The sequence below is a fragment of the Anguilla rostrata genome, chromosome 3, assembly GCF_018555375.3.
Source record: "Anguilla rostrata isolate EN2019 chromosome 3, ASM1855537v3, whole genome shotgun sequence".
Lineage (NCBI taxonomy): Eukaryota > Metazoa > Chordata > Actinopteri > Anguilliformes > Anguillidae > Anguilla > Anguilla rostrata.
The window spans coordinates 69,791,151-69,812,343 of record NC_057935.1 but is presented as its reverse complement, the minus strand read 5'-3'; the positions used below and the strand labels follow the sequence as shown (position 1 = coordinate 69,812,343).

Here is a 21,193-nt window from a genome sequence, read left to right as displayed (position 1 = left end):
TGGTATTGCCTCTTGGGTTGAATCTCGGTTGGAAAATAGCATTTCCGAAGACAAGATGGAGAAGCGCAAATCAAGGGAGTTCGATGAGTGAGTTTGTGTGTTCTGCCCTGCAGGGTTGTGTTCAGTGACGGTCTCTAACTATATTTAATGTTGTCTTTTACTGTTTACTTCGGTTGCTGCCTGTCTTTATTTATTCCACAACTTTCTCCCTCGGCGGCTGAATAGCTGGGATGGGGAACAGCCCTGAATGGGCTTTTTTTCTTTTTTCTTTTTCTTTTTAAAGTGCAAAAAGATTATCCCTCTGGAGTTCCACTTCTTCATAATTCTGAAAGATCTGGTTACAAACCCAGGCTCTTGTCTTTGCTCAAAGCCAGTGTGAGCCTTTTGTGATACTAGCAGAAGGTTGAAATTATGCAGTTAGGAAACAAAAGAAAGATCATGTGAGAGGTGGCGGCCTTTTGTTTGCCGGTTTTCGAGTTACCAGAACTTCAGGTTTGTAAATATTTGGTTGTGTGTTCACCAGGGGTGTAGCTAAGTGGGCGTAACAGGGAAAGCTTTCCTTCCCCAACACCAGTGGGTCCAGGGGGGCTCGTGGGGTTGTGCCATGCGTGTGGGCCTTTCTCATATTAGTTTTCCCACGCAAATCATTTCTAGATCTGTCCCTGGTGCTTGCTATCAGGAAATGGATCTGTACATTGCGTTTACATTACATTTATTTAGCAACACGACGACGTACAAAAGTGCATATCATGGTCATTAGAACAACTACAAAACACAGGTTCAAACAGGTACAATACTCGTTTCGTACAGTTATTTATAGCCAAGAACAGGCAATGAACATTATTTTGACCTAACCTATGCCAAGTCGAACTAGGAGTGTGACCCCTGTGTGTATTTCTAAAGGGGACAGGACATGTCTCAATCCCCCTTCCCCCCCAAAAAAAAAAAAAATTGAGTTCAAACGAATTTCATAAATAACAGAATCAGACATTGCTGAAACGTTTATTCTGGGACAGTTATAATTTCCCATTTCACCTGTAGCTAAACAGCTTTAACGCACGATGCTGTAACGAAGAATAATTACAACAGCATCTTCAAGTTTTATTAAGCAAACCGAAAACAGGAGAGATCATACAATGGCAGTGGTACCGTTCACAGCAGTAATACGACTCAGTGTCGCCCAAACAAAAGAATGAAATAATATAAATATAATGCATGATTCTAATGCAGGAGTCCATCATTAATTAATGAAATGGCCAAACTGAACTGAATAATATTGGATGGGCTGTTGTTTTGTCATGTTTCATTTATCTCCTGGTTCCAAATCAGCACAGGTTTGACTTGTATTGCTCACTCAGAAAAATCGCTAAGCAACGACACAAGCAAGTCTATCCCCATGTGCCATGGTTGTCCATATATAATGTCAATAGAACGTATATAGATGGTTTAGAAGAGGTAAAAGCTGGTTACCACCTCACATATGATTAGTAATCGCCCAACAAATGAAGTTACAGGAAATCAAGGTTGACTGAAAAAGGTTTGTTTACTTTTCCCATTTACATGACTCAATTGACACAATAAGTGTATTTGAACATGATGAAGCCACAACTAATTCAATCCCACATAGGCCTACATACCGTTTTTGGAAATAAACAAAAATATTTTTTAAAAAATTAACATGACCATCTTAATTGGTTGTTGGTTTCAACATCCACGCACAGTAACACCAACAGTGTTTTGTCCTGTAAATATTGCTGATATTAACAATTCATGCAGCGATTTTTTGTTGTTAAAATTGTACCACACCTCTGTAACAACCGTTTGCACATATTTCACAGTTGTAACATCGGAATACATTAACGTTTGTTTAATTGTACATGAACCGTTTGTAATTTTTATTTTCGTCTTAATTGTAGCTTGTTCTTTCCCCTAGTTTGAGTTTGCATTAGTTAGGTCAGAATAATTTTCACTGCGTGAACTGAACTGTGTTCTTGGCTATAAATAGCTTTACGAAATGAGTATTGTACCTTATCGAACCTGTGTTTTGTAGTTACTCCAATGACCATGATATGCACTTTTGTAGCCTACGTCACTTTGGATAAAAGCGTCTGCTAAACAAATTGTAAATAAATTTAAATGTCTGTGAACACCTCAAACTTAATGTGATTTATCATTGCAGACAATTCTAATCCCTGAAACAGTAATCACCAGACCCAGGTAAGTGTAGCTCCAGTGTGAAGTGGTACCTATTTCTCTGCAATCTGGCGTTTTTCTGGTAAACCATAACTGCTTTTTTTTTTTTTTTTTTTTTTTTTTTTAATTTACTGTCAGTGCACATATCTGACAGAATTGCCCTAGTTTTGTCAGTCTCGGTTGTAACCCCTGTTCGGTGGGTGACAGCAGAACTAGGTCATCCACATAGTAATTTGTAATGAAGAGTGAGTCTAAGAGCGGCAGACTCTTCCAACAGCCAATTCACTGATGTAAATGTTGACCGCAGCACCTGTCTCGCTCCGTGCCGCTGAGTGAAGAATTCAGTTATTTTATTTCCAATTCAGAGTCTCATTTCAATTCAATTCAATTCAAATGTGATTTATTTGCTTGACAAGTAAACCTCTCTCTCTCTCTCTCTCTCTCTCTCTCTCTCTCTCTCTCTCTCTCTCTCTCTCTCTCTCTCTCTCTCTCTCTCCCTCTCTCTGACACTGAAGCACTACGCAGCCTACACGCCCACTAAAACAATATAGCCTACTGAATACTGGAAAGTATCAGCAGTGCAATCCGCAGCCTTCAGGCTACTTACTAGTCGCGAGGTGTTCGTTAAGACGCGGACTATTTTTTGGTGCTAAATTAAAAGAATATATCAGTTTTCTATCTTGGCAAGAGCTTCAATCTGATGGAGACAGTTGCATGCTAGGATCTACCTAGCACAATGCGTTCTCCAGAATCTATTTATTTCACTGGATATCGGTAACGACAACTACTGAAAAGTAATCACAGCAAGGTAAAAAGCTATATCTTCGTTATGTAACTCGTCTTCTTTCACGCCGTTTATAGTAGCCTAGTCATTACTGTGTGGGCTTTGGATAATTATTTTCTGAGGGAAAGAACAGCGGCAATTTTCGCCGGTGAATTCACACAAGGTGAATTTTTCTTGAAAACTTAGCCAGGTGTCTGTTTGTTTATAGCTACTTATTTAGTTTATGCCTATCATGTTATTTGCATTCAAACGAATCCGTCTATCATCCCATCTGTTAGATCTATTATGGAAATAATTGAAAAGACCTGAACCTATGAATTTAACTAGTGTTACCGATGTGAACAGGCGTAGTTGTTTATTGTGGGATAATAGTAAGCCATCAGCCAGTTATTTAAAATCTGCAATGTAAATTCTTTTTGCTTTCCTATTTCCTGTTTAGATAATGTTTTTTTTCTACGACCAAGGAATATTTCATATTATGCAGTGATCACCATGTCAGCGATGAAACATGTATCCGTTTTGATATAGGCAGTTTGTTCAATAGTCTAATCTAAAAAGGCGCATTTTTCCATCGCAATCCCTGCTAAATGAATTAGCCTAAGGTTATTGACCATGGCTGAACCTGTGTTGTAGGAGTTGAGGAAGAAACTTTTCAAGAAATCTGTGAAGTTGGTAATTTATTCATTTCTTTATTTATCTATCTACAGATGGCCTCGTTCTTCCACCAATTACGACTTCTTCTTTGGAAAAATTGCCTGAGCGTTATCAGACAGCCCGTAAGTAAAGCACTCTGATTTCTCTAGGTTGACGGGATTAAATAATGCAACACGTTATACGGATCTGTGTTTTGTATAGTTCTTTAAATGCGTCTTTGAGAGGCAGTAGACAAAGAGATGGCTATGGTTTTATTACATTAATTTTGCTTAGACCTCTATTTGATGTACTCTCTCGGAAATAAAGGTACACAAGGGTACACATTCTGTATAGGTACAAAACTGTACCTCTAAAGGTACTAGTGACAAGCGATTGTACCTTTTACTTGTCATGGTAAGGCAGTGTACCTTAAGGTACTAGGACACGTTGTACCTGTATTTGTCACTGTGGCAGTAACACGAAGGTACACTGTACCTTTCAGTACCATTCAGTACTAAGGTACAATCACTTGTCACTAGTTCCTTTAGAGGCACAGTTTTATACTTGTACAGAGTTTGTACCCTTGTGTACATTTATTTCTGAGAGTGTATATGGATCACTTTATACAGCATCCGTGATAGCAGAATTTATACAACATTGGTTTATATGGGTGACCTTGTTTAGTAAATAATGAAAATGGATTGTAATTCTGTTTGCTTTATTAGTCTGAATAATGTAACAGTCACCTGACAGGACAGTGCTCTACCTTGACCAATCAATCAATCAATCAATCAATCAATCAATCAATTTTTATTTATATAGCGTATTTCACGGCAATTATCACAATACGCTTCAGAGACCGGGGGGTATTACACAAAGCAGTATTACTGAGTTAGCTGGATAAGTGCGCTGAGCAAAACCTGGAAAAGCTCTTTTCGCTTCAGTCCATGTTCCAGATGCGGAGGGGTTCCGGGTTTTACTCAGTGCTGTTGTCCAGCTAACTTAGCAATCCTGCTGTGTGATACAGGACTCAGATGTCGCTCCTTTGAAGGGTCCGGCTTGTTTGGGTTGCTTCATGTCTCAGACAGTGCCTGCATGGCACACAAGGAGGACAGTGCTTGTTGGGTGCGTGGTTTTGTGTGTGTCGTTGTTGGTATATTATCTGTCTCAAGCTGCAGCCTGCAGTTGTTTTGTACTTTCTGAAACTGTATGCCTGTTGAGCTGTTGTCTTGGTCAGATCTCTCTCTCTCTAAAAAAAATGAAATTAAGAGTTTCCAGGAAACCATCAGGTAAATTTTGGGCTGTTAATCTCCTGGAGGCCTCCTGGTAAAATTACGGATCAATAAATCAGGATCAAAAGTACCACAGACTTGGGAAATTCAGCTTAAATCAGATGTATCCTAGTCTATAAAACATTTTAAACAGCAACAGCAACAAAATGAAATTGTATATTTTCTGTATATCTGGAATATAAATAAGGTTTATAGTTTTTTTGTTACAAAGGTCTTCAAATGTAAACACTGAACCTTACACAATGTTTGGAGAATTAATTTTATCGGCTTTGTAACTCTTAATAATTGATCAATGAATACATCACAGTTGATATAATAAATCTATTACTAATTTAGACAAGAGTTCAAATTAGTTTGAAGTTGAAGCAAAACCTATACAATTCCCTTTTTAATTGGACAAAAATGTCTCTAATGGTACATGTATTTCTAAAAGAACTACTGACGGAATTATAAGATGTCGCAACACCATCAGTACATAAGATGAAATCTCGGTCTGGCACTGGTAAAGTAGTTGAGCTAGGACACAGGCTGCCATATGCATTGGGTTACCAGAACTACAGAAAAACGACACAGTAAAATTCCCAGTGTTAATTCGACTCTAAAGCCGTCTTTACACAGAGCATGAACCCCCGGGAATAGGTGGAGCAGAGCCGGGTCTGATTTCTGTGTAAAGATGTCAAGCTGGGCAAAAGGTGGATAAAGAACGTCTGTGGAAACTGATCATCACTAATTCTACCTTGGGTCTGCTACAGCATTTTAACCCGGCTCGGCAGTGTAAAGATGGCTTAACAGTGCTAACTGAACTCTTAACAGATAGCATTTGGTTCCACATTCCAGAGTGGGACCAAAGAATATCTGTTAAAGAGTTGAATTATGTTATCTGTTAAGAGTAGAATTAACACTGTTTAGAGTCGAATTAACACTGGACATTTTACTTTGTAATGCTAAAAAAGTTTCACGGATCATGAAAATATCATGGTGGTACTTCTTCCAGCTCACATGCTTTTGTTATGTTCTTCTCATGCTAGGGCTGGTCTGTGGCGCTGCTCGTCTGGCCCCTCGTCATCTTCATCATCCTCGCCATCACCCGCTCGCAGTTCCCCCCAAAGCTAAAAGGCACATGTGAGTATGAAAGTTTGTAAATGTTCCCAAGTAAATATATTCCTTCCTGGGGGTGTCTCGTGGCGTAGCCCGTAGAGCGCTTTCCACGTGCTCGTCGCGTGCCGCGACGTCGGCGGTTCGAGTCCGACCGCCGACCTTTGTCGCACGTCTCTCCCTCTCTCTCCTTCTTGTTCTTCCTGTCTCCCTACACTGATCTGTCAAAAAAAAAAAAAAAAAAATGTTCCCCCCATGTATTCATATTTACAAGTCAACGCATGTCTGTAAGGTTTACTCTCATGAATAAATCAAAGGTCTTACTCACTGTCTTAACATTTCGGCAGTTGCTGAACTAGCGAAACTGGGTTGATAAAGAAAAAGAAAACAAAAAATAAGGACAATTGTTAATTGAATCCAGGCTATTATACTTTAATTTTCTTTGATATTCACTTCCTTACTGTATAGAAATGTCCTACAATTACTGTTACTGTACCGTGTCGTTATTTGTCCTATTCACTACTCTGATAGAATAGATATCCTCTCACTATTGACCTTGTGTATACAATAGATATGCATGACTTGTGTTGTCCTATCTGTAACAAAACCACCTTGGTGCGTGGAACTGAGTCGCCCCCGATACCCGGCACTTTCATTTGAAAGGGGATGGGTTGCTTGGGGTTACATAGCATGCCACCTCCAACTCACCTTGTTTTAAGAGGTGGGTTTTTTTTTTTTTTTAACCTGCGCCCACTCTTAGAAAAGACTCACAATGAGAGACAGCAACTGGGTCATGTGATTGTAGGCTGGGTAGAGCCACACCTTACACCTTTCCATGGGGCCACGCTGGGTAAAAAAAAGCCCAGGGTTTACTGTAGTTCAAAAATGTGCCTCTCCCGCACCTTTCTGGGAAACATATTTGGACTGTTTCCATTTCTATCGGTCGACGACATGGTGTTGTCTATCAAAACCCTTAATGACATCGAGGGTCCGCCTTCCAGGTGTACACACTTTAGTCATGGAGGTGCAGTACACAGTAGATCTTGACCAAGTGTGTGACAGTGTCCTTGGGGAAATGGATTGTAGGTTTCTACATTACCCTTACACTACATTTAAGCATTCTATCCCCTAATAACCTACGTCCCCCCCCATTGCTCGAGGGACCAACCTGATGGGCACGTTGGAAGGCATTGTTTTTGAGTTGCCTTCCTGGAAGACTTTTCCTTTGTCAATGAAGAAAGGGTGGTGTTTTATTGACTCAACCACAGAACCACTAATCCCACTGAAACCATGTAGTCAATCCAAGAAGAATTTATTTGTTTATTTAATGTGATCTTTATGAACTGTCCTGCACTTTGAGATGTAATTCAACCATGATGCCATGATGGCTTTTAAAAAAAAAAATCACTCATTCTAACTTTGAAATGAATACAAATGAATAATAAATTAATTATAAATATTCATAGTACAGATTGACCAGTATTGGAAATAAGAGGCACTTTGGCTATTACCGAAACAAATCAGAAACCAATGACTTTGATCATCAATGTAAATTTATAACCAAAGACAGTTATTTGCAATGACAACCTTGGGAGTATATGAATTAAATATATAATTTAGTATTTTTAGTCTAAATCTAGAAAAAAAAATGGAAACCTATATTTATTATTGCCATGTGACTATTAATAAATTACTAAAACTGTAGAAACAAAACGTAAATACGGTATGCTGATTAAACTCTCGCAGTGAAACGATCAAATGTGTAAATTCAACTGTCGCAGAGTACACACACGGTCCCTGCTGGACTCACATGTACTCTCTTAAGAGCTGAAGTAACACTGGGGGCATTTAACTCTGCCCACTTCGGTGGGGCATTTGCACCCGTCCTCAGTTTTTGTCAGTTTATGTCAGTTATTCGTCCGTGGGCCGGTGCGGTGGCACTCCTGCTGCGGGACATGTCATATTTCCAGTTGTGCAACGCAACGGTTTAACATCTTTCGTGTGGAACGAAATTACACTTGCGGTCTGGCTTGAACATCAACACTTCGGTAAACCGAGGCGTGAATTATGCACGAGCAGATTGTGAGTGGCAGTGATTGGGCAAACGTTGCGCAATTATTTTATACGCTTGGATTTTCCAGTTCCATGACTCACAATTTGAACCACTCGTTTCCTGTCAAGACACAATGGAATTATGGTAACTAATGAATAGATGGAAAGGAAATTGGACTATATTTGTCTGATATTGTGCAACATAATTTTTACAATATTGTTGCAACGAAGACAACATTCCATCTAACGTGTTCCTGCCACTGAAATGTACCAGGATGTATAATTTGTCTTTTGACTCAGAGAAAACATTCATGGCGTGTAATATATTTATAAAGCACACACAAATCTCTTAAAGGTCAATAAGTATCTGAGAACTAACCCATTTACTTGGATGAGCACATACCAAGCAAAATGTCTTTACTTGTTTACTGGAAGCAACCAAACATACAGGTCTGTGCAGTATATATACATATATATATATATATATTAACGGTGAATATTTTGCTGTTGGAATTTTGCAGTTTAGTATGAAATATCAGAAAAGATTCTTAGGTTTGAAATTTTTTTTTTCTGAAGTTGTTTCACACTTCAGAAGCAGGTAGACCTCTTATCCACAGGTACCCGTTAGTGCACGTCATGCTGGGCCACCCGGCTCAAACTCACACGCGCGTCATAACAAAGTCAGCGCCACCGATGCTTTATTTGGAAAAATAGTCCTGGGGACCGCAATCTTAAATCTTTTCAAAGGGTTCCATGTCCTGCCGGGCTGCGGGCTCGGCTGGTTTTTTGTTGATACTCGGCACTTAATTGATCAATTAAAGCAGTTATATTACGCAGTTAACTCACCTCACCTGGTTTCCTGGGTCTGAACTGGTTGCTGATATTATGTTCATGGCTTACATATTCATAACTATGAGGGGGAAGAGGCTAGGAGGAAGAGACAAAAGACGCAGAATAGCTGTAGTTGTTAGTGCTAATAGTCTTTAATGAATCTTCAATGACAGAGGCATACAATATTTACAGTTCACTGGTGTTGGGCCACCAGATGTGATGCTTTGCAAGTATACATTTGATCACGTATGCCATTTTTAACTTCATATTATTCATATGAACACTCATTTGAATTGCCACACGGTGATTCAGTTTAGTGATTATTGCATGTAAATACAATGCTGTACTTTATCTACTAATGTAAATAAATATCTACTAATATCTACTAATGTCTGTGTTTTTGTCTGTTTTTATGAGCTGCACTGAGGCAAATTCCTATCAACTGTGTTGACATGGCAATAAAGTTGAATTGAATTGAAATTGAATTGTGCACTTGGAAAAAAATCCATTGAGCTACAGTTCCATATACTGGCTGATAGGCTTGCTCTATTTATTAAAACTATCAGTGTGAGCTAAGGCTGTGATTGTTCTGGCTGATTGTGGTTACTGAACGTACTGAATGTCATGTACAATGTAGTTCTGGGTGTTTTGGCTCGGACAATATGTTCTTCCAGCAAGTCTGGTGGATTTGTCATGGTGTACGTCATTTCATTTCCTTCAGTCAATGGTCTAGGGCGTGATATGGCTTATGGGGATATTTTAGACATTTTAGATATTGTAGACTTCCTGTTACTTGTGTTCTGCGTATTGTGGCAGACATTGGCTTTTCATAGCCGTGGCATCCCAGGGGATCTTCCTCCGGGTAGAACTAATTGTGCTTCTGCACAGTATGAGTGATGAGCAGCCCGGTCGGTTTAGACCCGTTTTCTGCGGTTTCTTCGAACCCGGTCCATTCTGTGCCGGTTTTCATTTCGGCCTGCTGTATTGTGACAAGTTGTAATCCGTCCATCCATCCATTATCTGTACCCGCTTATCCTGAGCAGGGTCCATCCATTATCTATACCCACTTATCCTGAGCAGGGTCCATCCATTATCTATACCCGCTTATCCTGAGCAGGGTCCATTCATTATCTATACCCGCTTATCCTGAGCAGGGTCCATTCATTATCTATACCCGCTTATCCTGAGCAGGGTCCATCCATTATCTGTACCCGCTTATCCTGAGCAGGGTCCATTCATTATCTATACCCGCTTATCCTGAGCAGGGTCCATTCTTATCGTACCTATCTGCAGGTCTTATCTCGCTTATCCTAAGCAGGGTCCATTCATACTATACGTTATCTGAGCAGGGTCCATCCATTATCTGTACCGTATCCGAGCAGGGTCCATTCATTATCTATACCCACTTATCCTGAGCAGGGTCCATTCATTATCTGTACCCGCTTATCCTGAGCAGGGTCCATTCATTATCTATACCCGCTTATCCTGAGCAGGGTCGCGGGGGTTACTGGAGCCTATCCCAGCGTGCATTGGTCGAGAGGCAGGAATACACCAATCTATCGCAGGGCACATTAACAAGTTGTCAATTGCTCTTAATTAGACACTTTTAATGTCTACTGTGGGATGCCCTTGTAAAGCCCTCATAAGACCACATGATGTTAGAAACAGTGATGCCATGAATGTTGTGAAATTAAAGGCTCATGTTCGCGTACCAGAACTTTTAATCTCTCCGATCAGCCAGAACCTTTATGTATTTCTGCTACATGGCAAATGATTTATTTGAAAGAGGTTTTAGAGATGTTTTAATGTATAGACTAGCAGGTGAAATGAATGGTTTCCTATTTGCTGAACGCTCGATGAAACTCAACTACCTGTGGGAATATAAAGAGGTCGAAGCTAAAGCAAAGCAAATGGCGAGCGAGGCCTGTATTGTGTTAATACATTTATTATTTTCATAAGTTTATTAAAAATATGAAGCTTGTTCTCAGTACCCATGACTGACCAAGAGATTGACTGCAACAAAAACCAGCATTTTTACACGGGGTTCCCCCAGGTCCGAGTTTCTTGCGGAACCCCTCTTGTGTTGACGAGATCCCCCCCCCCCCCCCCTCCTTTCTCCAGGCTATGTGGCTCCCCGAAACCTGCCGAGTGCCGGCTTCTTCCCCTTCCTCCAGACCCTCATGTGCAGCACGGACAGCACCTGCTCCAACACGTCCTACCTGGTGGGGTCCAGCAGCCGAAGCTCCGCCCCGTCGTCGCAGTGGACGGCGGAGGACGTGCGCAAGTACGTCGTCCCCCCCCCCCCTCTGCCTCCCCTCCCCCCGCTCTTTCACACGCTCCGCTTCCTTCCTGTTTAAGTTCCACCGCGCATTTTTTCGGAAGCCGGTGAATGAGCTACTCCTGCGTTAGGTGTAAGTCTTGTCGGCTAACTCTGTGTTTCATGTCAGGTCCCCCTTGCAAAAGAGATTTCGATCCCAATGGGGTTTTTCCTGATTAAATAATGGTTAAATAAAAAAAATAAAAAAGTAACTCCAGACAGGTGCAAGTTTGAAAGCCAGAAAGCTTGACGCTGCTTGCGAGTTGGGTAATTCTAAGCGAGTTACTGTAGTGGTGGAGATGCTTTTTCATATTATTTTAAGTGTCCTTGGGAAGCGCTTTTTCAGCGTATCACAGTGTGCTGTTGACCCACCTTGACCTTTGTTGGCAGAACTTTGACATTCTTGGAAAAAATGAGGCTGCTGCCAAGCAACAGACATCGCTCAGTGCGGGTGTGTTACCTGTGAGAATAATACCTGGAAAATTACGATTCGGAAAGCTGGCTCGGAATCCAGGAAATAGTTTCACTGGAATGATCACTTGCTCACTCCTTTGTTTCTAGTCACCTGTCAAAAGAAATATCCACCCACGCACCCACCCACCCACCCACACACACGCATGCACGCACATGCACACTCACTGTGCGCACAACTCAATTTTCTAAGCCACTCTTATTTATTTCTGTCACTGTCAATAAGACGAGATGGTAAATATATACGTGTACTTTACACCTTTAAAGTTAAATGTTAAGTTTGTGCGTATTCCCTCTCTGGGACACCACGGAACCGTGTTTTTTTTTTTTTTTTTCCTCCCCCCCACTGACACTGTCAACTATCAGAGGTAATGCACATACCTGAGATCTTAAACAGAACCTGTGCTGTGCTGTGCTGTGCTGTGCTGTGCTGTGCTGTGCTGTGTGTGGGCTTGCTGAGGCCCGGAGAACCTGTTCCGCTGGCCCTCACATACCGCACAGGACAGGTGACATTGGAATGCGGCCGTCGCTGAGCACGAATGCCTTATCTCTGGAATACTGCGCCTTATTTCATCTGTCTGTCTGTCAGCCAGTGACAGACTTGTGACATCACTGATGCATGCCCCTAGCGAGTGACTGATGGGGTGGGTTTACATGGGATTACAAGCATTTAGCAGAGGTTGTTATTCTCAGAGATTTACAGAGCACACACACACACACACGCACACGCACACGCCCACACCCACATACATATTTTTCTTGATTTGGCCGTGTGCTCCATTAGATTTCGTAATCAAAGAATTCACACGAGGTTAAAGTGTGCTTTCTCAGCTTAAGGGTATTTGTCATACTTTTTGGTTTCACCCGGTAAAAATTACAGCACTTATTATAAATAGTCCCCCCCCATTTCAGGGCATGATAATGTTTTGGACAAATGGCGTCACAGGTGTTTCTGATTAGTCAGGTGTGTTGAGTTGCTTCCTTAGTGCGGGTATAAGAAAGCTTTCAGTATCAGGTTTTGATCCTGGCCTTTTGATTGCCTTGGGAGTCTGTAATTGGCGTACGTCAAAATAAGGACCAGAGCTGTGCCAATGAAAGCCAAACAGAGCCATTATGAGTCAGAGAAATACGAAGAAGAAAAAAAAAAATGGCTCGAAAAGAAAAATCTGAGACATAGGCCAAACCTTAGGCTAACCAAAAATAAAACAGTTTGGGACATCATTAAGAAGAACGAGCGCTGGCGAGCTCAGGAATCACGGAGAACCGTGTCATCCTGAGCTCTGTGTCACCTGTCTCTCCGTCCTCACGTCTCAGGCTGGCCCTGGTGCCTTTCGACCTCGACGGTTTCGATGCAGCCCAACGGGGCAGTGCGGTCAAAGCAGCCCTGGATGAGGACGGCGGTGAGGACCAGCCACACATGAGCCAGATCTGGAACAAAATGCTGGGTATGAATCTCAAAATAAAACAAAAAAAAATTAAAATTAAAATAGAAAAAAAAAAAACTGACTTGGCTGTGTTTTTACCCAAGTTGATTCCTGTTTACAAACTCTTTCAAAGAAAGGTGTGTAAGTAATCAGTAAATGTCTCTTTAGTTTCAAATGTTTTGAACAACTGTAATTGTGTGATCTACTTTTTTTTTTTTTTTAAAGATCCCAGCTTTGAAGGCCTGCCTAACAAGACTGAACTCATGGCCACCCTGAACTCAACCTTGCTAGAAGACCAGGTGAGCTGGACAGTAAAATTATGTTTAAAAAGACACACAGGGTAGGCTACCTAGGGGAGCATTAACAGGGCATTGCTGTAAAATATGAGGCATATTATTCAGCATTTTCCTTTTTCGTTCATTTTCGAATTTAAAAATATGCTTGTAATGATCAGAAGAAGCTAAATAAACATACAAATTTGTGGGGAAATGTGCTATTTTTGTGGGGAAATGTGCTGTTTTTGTGGGGAAATGTGCTGTTTTTGTGGGGAAATGTGCTATTTTTTTTAACACAGTAAGCCGCTCTCGTCCGCAGGAGGTTCTGAATGCCATGCTGGAGTCGGTGAACCTGCTGAAGAAGTCGCTGTGCAGCGCCTCCCTGTCCATGCTCAAAAACTCCACCCTGTCCTCCATAGAGCCCCTCACTTACGCGCTCGTCACCTTCTGCAAGACCAACGACACGCTGCTGGAGGTCCTCCTTCTTACACTCAACCAGGTGGGGACTGCATCCCGCTGACACGCCCACAGATCAATGTTCTCAACCCCTCGACACACCCACAATTCCATGTAAACACCCACTGACACACCCACAATTCTATTTTCACACACCCCCGACACACCCACAATTCCATTTTCACACCCACTGACACAATGGCAGTTCCATTTTCACACCGTCTGACACACCCACAATTCCATGGCCACACCCACTGACGCACCCACAATTCCATGACCATGCCCACTGACACACCCACAGTTCCATGGCCATGCCCACTGACACACCCACAGTTCCACGTTCACACCCCCTGACACACCAACGCCTCCTGACATGTCCAGTGTGCTCCGACTTCCCCTCCGAGTTTCTTTCCCACAACTTGTGAGCAGTGTTGTTTTCGTCAACGACCTGTTTTTTGATGGTCTAGACGAAGACGGTAACATGACGAAAATGCCTTTATATGACGACAACGATGAGTAATTCATTTCGCATTTAAAATGACGAAAATATGACGATGAAAATAATAAAATAAAATGAAAACAGACTCAGACAGAATGATGTTTCTCCTAGAAATACAATGGGCTATATTAGAAGAACACGTGTTGATACATTTCACCGATGAAACTCCTGCTGGCTGCCCGTGCTCTAGGGGGGTGTAGCGAAACGTTTGATTTGTGTTGATCCAATAATAAGCTTGCAATATAAGGTGCAGACTCTCTCCACAGATGTAAATTGTGTGATCCACTTTTTCTGCTGCCATAACCAGTCTATGACTAGCAAGCATCAACACAGTGTCCCTTCTTCTGGCTTGTTCTTGCGGAAGAAAAAGAACAAACATATGGGAATTTTTTCGTGACGCTGCATAATTCGCCGTTTTATGATGAAAAATGCGGAAATTTGTTGGTGTTGTGTTGAATGTGTTCCGAATTGCGAAAAACTGGAGGGACTGGTTAGTGAAGGGGGGGGGGGGGGGGGGAACTAAAACACACACACACACACACAAGCCCCTGGTGGCGGTATGAACGTGCCTCTGGTTTTCCCCAGGCCGTGACGGAGCAGATGCTGACCAACCCGGCGGAGCTGCTGGACACCGTGGGGGCGGCGGTGGTGGCGTTCGAGCGGCTGCAGCTGCAGAACCCGCCGTGGGAGGCGGCCCTGCGGTTGCCCCGCCTCTTCACCCCCGACAACGCGCCGGGGAAACTGAACGAGCTTTTCTCCCTGCTGAGCGACGTCAAGAGGTGAGGGGTCAGAGGTGCATGTGTGTGCGTCTGTGTGTGCGTGTGTGTGCGTGTGTGTGTGTGTGTGTGCGTGTGTGAATATGGAACTGGAATGCAGCAAAGAAAACCAGGCTAAATATAAAAAGTCACCACTCGAGCTGTCACAGCTCGACTGCGAGCGGTTTGCAATTAGCAGGGTGGGTGATTTGTGCAGCTGTGCTAGATTGCTTTGAATAAATGGACTGCATTTATATAGCGCTTTTATCCAAAGCGCTTTACGAGTCACCCATTCAGACACACACACACACTCACACACCAGCGGTGAAAGGCTGCTAGGCAAGGTACCAATCAGCTCGTTGGGAGCAATTAGGGGTTAGGTGTCTTGCTCGGGGACACTTTGACACGCCCTGGGCGGGGGATCAAACCGGCAACCCTCCGACTGCCAGACAACCGCTCTTAACCTCCTGAGCTATGTCATCCCGGAATACGTAAGACTTACCCATCAATCAAGAAGAGGAGCGTGAGACGGGGCTTTGAGATGCTTTCATAAAAGCAGGCTTTCACCTACTTCTGCGTGACAGGTGTGGGCTGGGCTCCAGGTGAAAGGAAACAAAGCTTGTCACCTTTTCAAACGAAGGATTTTTCAGGATTTTTTTTTGTTGTTGCACAAAATCCTGAGGCAGGGCTAGGTTTTATTGTTGTTTTAACAGCAGGATTGTTGTGATGTAACAAATGGAGACGTCATACTCTGCTTTGGAACTCAGAAAACAGTGTTTATTACCCCTTTCAAATGGAAGGAAATGTGAGAAAAAGTGTGTGTCAAATAATCGCTTTTAAATGCGGAAAAAAGGCCTGAGCCATCTGTGAACTCAGGGTGAGGGAGGGGCTGGACCCTCAGGAAAAAACAAACAGAGAAGAAGAGGTTAGGCATGATCGATTGTAAACACACAAAGTAAATGTACTGGAGCCTTAACCAACTTTCACTTTATGCTGTAACCCTGCAGGGCTACCTCAGATCATACGTTCATGCACTAGGCCAGCTTGACACTTAACACTAAAATTTAAATGTGTGTGTGTGTGTGTGTGTGTGTGTGTGTGTGTGTGTATGCACGTGCGTGAGCTAGAGAGGATATGTATATATGTATGAAAATATGACCTAGCTTTCATTACTTTTTATTTTTCTGTGAAGATAACCTGAAAGCTATTGTGTGTATTGAGTTTGAATCCATAGAGGGTCTTTGTCTCTATATTGGGCTGTAGGACTCTGATCTCCATCCAGAGCATTTTCCCTCAAGTTCCCGTTGCCACGGCGACTCCCGTCCTGGATCACGCTCTCAGCTTCCTGCAGTACCTCACCAACTGGCCTGGCAAAGGTAAAACATCGCTGAAATGTGATTTATAAATTAACTATATTCAGAGGTGTGACATACCGTGTTTTCCAAATCAGTGTTCCTGTGAGGAAAACGAAAAGCTGTAATCCAGCACGCAATTATACCTTTTGAAACTTTAGGAAATTTTTTTTAAAAAAAAAGAAGGGGGTGGGGGAGTGGATTTTAAAATGAAACACAAGAAAACCTCTGGGATGCACTGAGTATACATACATTTATAAAAGCTTGTGATGGCCAACAAAGCACTCCCCCATGGTTATATTTCACAGAACTAGTAAACTCCCTGGAAACTCTCTGTGGTACGGTAACAGGGACAGAACCTGTAGCAGCTGGTTCTACATTTTCAGCTCTCTTTTCCTTCTCTAACTCCAATGGTTTTGGCCCAATATAAATAGGCCATTTTTTGGTGTCATTGAGGGGGTGGGGGGGTGTTTGAAAATCCCATTGACCAACGTCCCATACACCATGCCCCTACCGCAGGGCATTTCAGTAGGATTTGTGCTATGTGCAGCACCACAACAATATTGCACCTGGGTTCCCACCTGGTTTTAAAGCAGGTCCAACAGGTTTGAAGCTGGTTTGGAGATGGTCGAGCTGGCAATTAGATGGCTGAGGCACTAGCGACGCTGACAAGACCATGTCCAGCTGGTTGGGCCGGCTTGGTACTGACAGCAGGCCATCCAGCAAATTCCAGATGGTATCCAGCTGGAGCAGACACTGGTTCCAGCTGGATCTCATCTCAGGCCGGTAGCTGAAATGTCTGCCAGGGTGTTGCATCTTAAAATAACAGGTCAGAGCACCTGGGTGGATGTGCAGCACTCCGAAGACCTTTTGTACAGAAAATGTTTTTGCACATTTCATTCACTCATTATGTCACAGAAAAGAATGTAGCATTAAAAAAAACGGTGATTGATCGCAGTGCAGGCCAGGTGTGTGTACGTGTGCACGTGTATAAGTTACCAGGCCACCACAAACTGGCCAGGCAACTTTAAAAACCGCACCCTGGATTGATATGCTATGTGATCATGCACAGGTGTCGACGTTCCTCTGAGTGATGTCGTCGTGGTACCCCAAAATATTTCCCTGTCTGACACTGAGGCTGCTGTGATCGAGCGGGTCAAGGTCCCATTGGATATGGTAGGCCCCTCCTCCTGATTATGTGATTTTTTTAAAGGGATATCAGCAAACATTTTGTAAATAAGCGAGGTGATTAACAACATTTGCAGTATTGAGCATCGTACAAACAGGTGTAAATTGTTTAGTTGAACCTTCTGAACAGTTCTGATGAGCTTTGGAGTTTAGAGTTTGGAACCTAGGTGTTTCTTTGGTTCTGTGTATACTTGTCCATTGCTTTCTTGTCTGTACGCTGATGCATGGTGCCTCGGCTTCAATAGTCCTAATGTGACTACATCTCCCATCAGGCCGCGGTGCTGATGGATTATCCCACCTTTGAACGCTATGTGTGCGCCGGCAACCTCTCCTGTGGGGACGAGGGGCTGTTTCGGCTGTTCGGATGGATTAACCAGGACCAGGTCACCCAGCAGGTGAGGACTCTAGAATAGATTTGGTTGGTAAGGAGAGGGGCTGGCCATATACCGTGGGAAGATATTTATTGAGATGCACCGTATGGAAATTCTGGGCCTGCTTCATTAACTGACATTTGCCTGCACGTGTTAGCACGATTAGCACGACTACTGATGCCGAATGCCACCTACGTTTGACTTCCTTCTGCAAATGCAGCCTACAAACAAGTTTCCACTCTCAAGGAAAAAGTAGTTGTCAACTTAAAAAGCACAGATGTCGACTAAACGGAGGAAAAATGTAGCCATACACATTTTGGTTGTGTAATGCAATGTTTCAACTTGCTTGCGTCTTATCGGGCAGCGAACATTAATCCAGAGAGCTGCTGAGTCTCTGCATAGCTTTGCTCGTGAGTTTTTGCAGGTAGCAACGATCAATTAAAAATAAATAATCAAAGAGATTCATGACTGTGATTGTGGTGCTTTTTGAGCATGATATGGTCGCTTAATTTGTGGCATCCGCAGTTTGTCTATTCCACCGCCTCTCTTTCACATTCACGTTACATCGCAGCGGCCGATCCTTCAGGCCACAGTTTCTTTGTATGAAATTTGGTTTAAAAGCTGTTGCGGGCTGCCACCAACACGCCCCCAGGGTTATACTGCATTCCTTGGCGCTTCATTTAATTTAAACGAGGAGGAAGTGGCCCAGGTGAGCTGAACTGGTCTTGCAGCTTTTTTCCCACGGCGCACGGGCAGCACTGCCGCCGTGGGCTATGCATGGCAGATTGTGGTCACTCACTCACTCACTCACTCACGGATGTTCGGTCGGAAGCATGCGCAGGTGGTGCTTCGTTTGGTGGGACGCATGCGCAGGTGGTGCTTCGTTTGGTGGGACGCATGCGCAGGTGGTGCTTCGTTTAGTAGGACGCATGCGCAGGTGGTGCTTCGTTTGGTGGACGCATGCGCAGGTGGTGCTTCGTTGGTAGGCGCATGCGCAGTGTGCCGTTTGGTAGGACGCATGCGCAGGTGGTGCTTCGTTTGGTAGGACGCATGCGCAGGTGGTGCTTCGTTTGGTAGGACGCATGCGCAGGTGGTGCTTCGTTTGGTAGGACGCATGCGCAGGTGGTGCTTCGTTTGGTAGGACGCATGCGCAGGTGGTGCTTCGTTTGGTGGGACGCATGCGCAGGTGGTGCTCGTTTGGTAGGCGCATGCGCAGGTGGTGCTTGTTTGGTGGGACGCATGCGCAGGTGGTGCTTCGTTTAGTAGGACGCATGCGCAGGTGGTGCTTCGTTTAGTAGGACGCATGCGCAGGTGGTGCTTCGTTTAGTAGGACGCATGCGCAGGTGGTGCCAGCTAAAACGTGTCTGCCGAGGCGAGTTGCGCCGTGGGTCTGGGCAGTTCCGTGCTTGTTTTCATTAACTATGAGTGCTTTCGTAAAGTCCCTAAAATTACATTTGAAATTCTGATTAGTTAAGTTAAAAATCGGGACGACTTAGCTCAGGAGGTAAGAGTGGTTGTCTGGCAGTCGGAGGGTTGCCGGGTTGATCCCCCGCCCTGGGCGTGTCGAAGTGTCCCTGAGCAAGACACCTAACCCCTAATTGCTCCCAATGAGCTGATTGGTACCTTGCATGGCAGCCTTTCACCGTTGGTGTGTGAGTGTGTGTGTGTGTGAATGGGTGAATGAGAGGCATCAATTGTAAAGCGCTTTGGATAAAAGTGCTATATAAAATGCAGTCCATTTAATTAGCCTTTTCTGATCTCTGAATTTGGGAAGGGGGGCAGCCGAATTTGAATCTGGTAGTTATTTATCACTTTCAGTTTCTTGTACTTTTCCCATCGTTGGATTAAGTTAAAGTCTCCGGTTCAGTTTTTTTTTCTTCTTTCTTTTGTTCATTTCTTTGTTTCTCCTTTCCTTTCTTCCTCCCTCTTGTTTGCATAGCTCATCTTTTCCCTCTCTCCATCCCTTTTTGTCCCACTCTCTTTCATTGAGGTCTCTTGAGGTATTGTTACTATAGAGACAGTTGATGAGTAACTGTGGGACAATGCACCTGTGGCTCTGCCCAAAACAACAACTCCAGGTATGGTTATACTTATGCCTGGTTGGTGCCATGGGGACACTCGCTCTAGTTGTAATTATTTTCACTGTTAACAATTCGATGAAATCCTAGCGCTAATGATTAATCAAGTCTTTCGTCACCACGGTGCCATGATCGACCTTGTCCATTAAGGTGAATCCCAGGTGTGAAATCGGCAAAATTATTTTTTGGAGCGAAAATCGCTTAAATAAACCCTGCAGTGTTTTGTTTCGCCATTATCATTGTCAAATCTTTCCCGTGCAATTGAAACTTTCATCCGAAGGAAAGAAGAACCTTTAATGGCAGAAGCCCCTCTTGAACATTTTTGTTGGTGCAAGTCAGCGAAAAGTCGATGAAACGCCGCCTAGGTGTTCAGGCGATAAAACCCAGCTACGTTTGAAATTCGGCATGCAGTTGAAAAGTGAACGATTTCCTGCCAACTAGGCCATAACCAGGCGATATCCAGGTGAAGCCTGAGGTGTGTTGGGGTTAATTAAGTCTCTTCATGTCGAAACGTCTCACAAACTGGACTTCCTCCCCTCTAGACTCCCTGGCTTTTGCCCGGTGGGAAAGCTCGTTAGCGCACGCGAAGTCCTCCCGACGCCGCTCACCGTGAGACTCTCTCTACCTCGTTATAACCCCTGTCCCCCTCCATACAGGTGTACCAGGCCTGGAGGCAGCAGGTGGCCTCCTCTGACGTCGCCTTCGTCAATCGGATGCTGAACGACCTCCTGGCGACCTACAGCCCCGAGAGCGAGAATCTGTTCTCCTTCCCCACGATGTCCTCTCCCAATGCCAGCGTGCAGCCCCAAAGCCTGGGAGAGCAACTGTAGGCACTCATTTTACTTCCTAGTGTGTCTCTCTCTCTGTGTTACCAGGGCTAATGGTATAGGCTCAATGGGCTTTCATATAAATATATAAGGATTATGTGTAATCAGGTAATACTTTGAATTGGCAGTTTGTATGTAGTGGTGAAGACATTTATGTACACATGGGCCTAATATATTTATATAAAAGCCCATTTCGCTTGCTTGTGTGTCTCTGCGTGTTAGCAGGGCTAATGGTATAGGATCAATGGGCCTTTAAAAATATAAAAGGATCATGTGTACTTAAATCTCTTCACCATTGTA

The 21,193-nt window shown here is 43.4% G+C and overlaps 1 protein-coding gene across 1 annotated transcript in view; it reads left to right on the top strand.

Moving 5' to 3' along the window:
• Positions 1-2,756: 2,756 nt before the first annotated feature.
• abca12 (ATP-binding cassette, sub-family A (ABC1), member 12) overlaps positions 2,757-21,193 on the top strand; it is a 90,610-nt gene continuing 72,173 nt past the window's right edge. Inside the window, exons 1-12 of the mRNA XM_064329843.1 lie at positions 2,757-3,001; positions 3,685-3,753; positions 5,931-6,024; positions 11,002-11,164; positions 12,983-13,113; positions 13,318-13,391; positions 13,687-13,866; positions 14,908-15,101; positions 16,341-16,453; positions 17,502-17,605; positions 17,890-18,012; positions 20,723-20,892. Coding sequence (XP_064185913.1) covers positions 3,685-3,753; positions 5,931-6,024; positions 11,002-11,164; positions 12,983-13,113; positions 13,318-13,391; positions 13,687-13,866; positions 14,908-15,101; positions 16,341-16,453; positions 17,502-17,605; positions 17,890-18,012; positions 20,723-20,892 — 1,415 coding nt within the window. The 5' untranslated portion in view covers positions 2,757-3,001. The remainder of the gene's footprint in view (positions 3,002-3,684; positions 3,754-5,930; positions 6,025-11,001; positions 11,165-12,982; positions 13,114-13,317; positions 13,392-13,686; positions 13,867-14,907; positions 15,102-16,340; positions 16,454-17,501; positions 17,606-17,889; positions 18,013-20,722; positions 20,893-21,193) is intronic.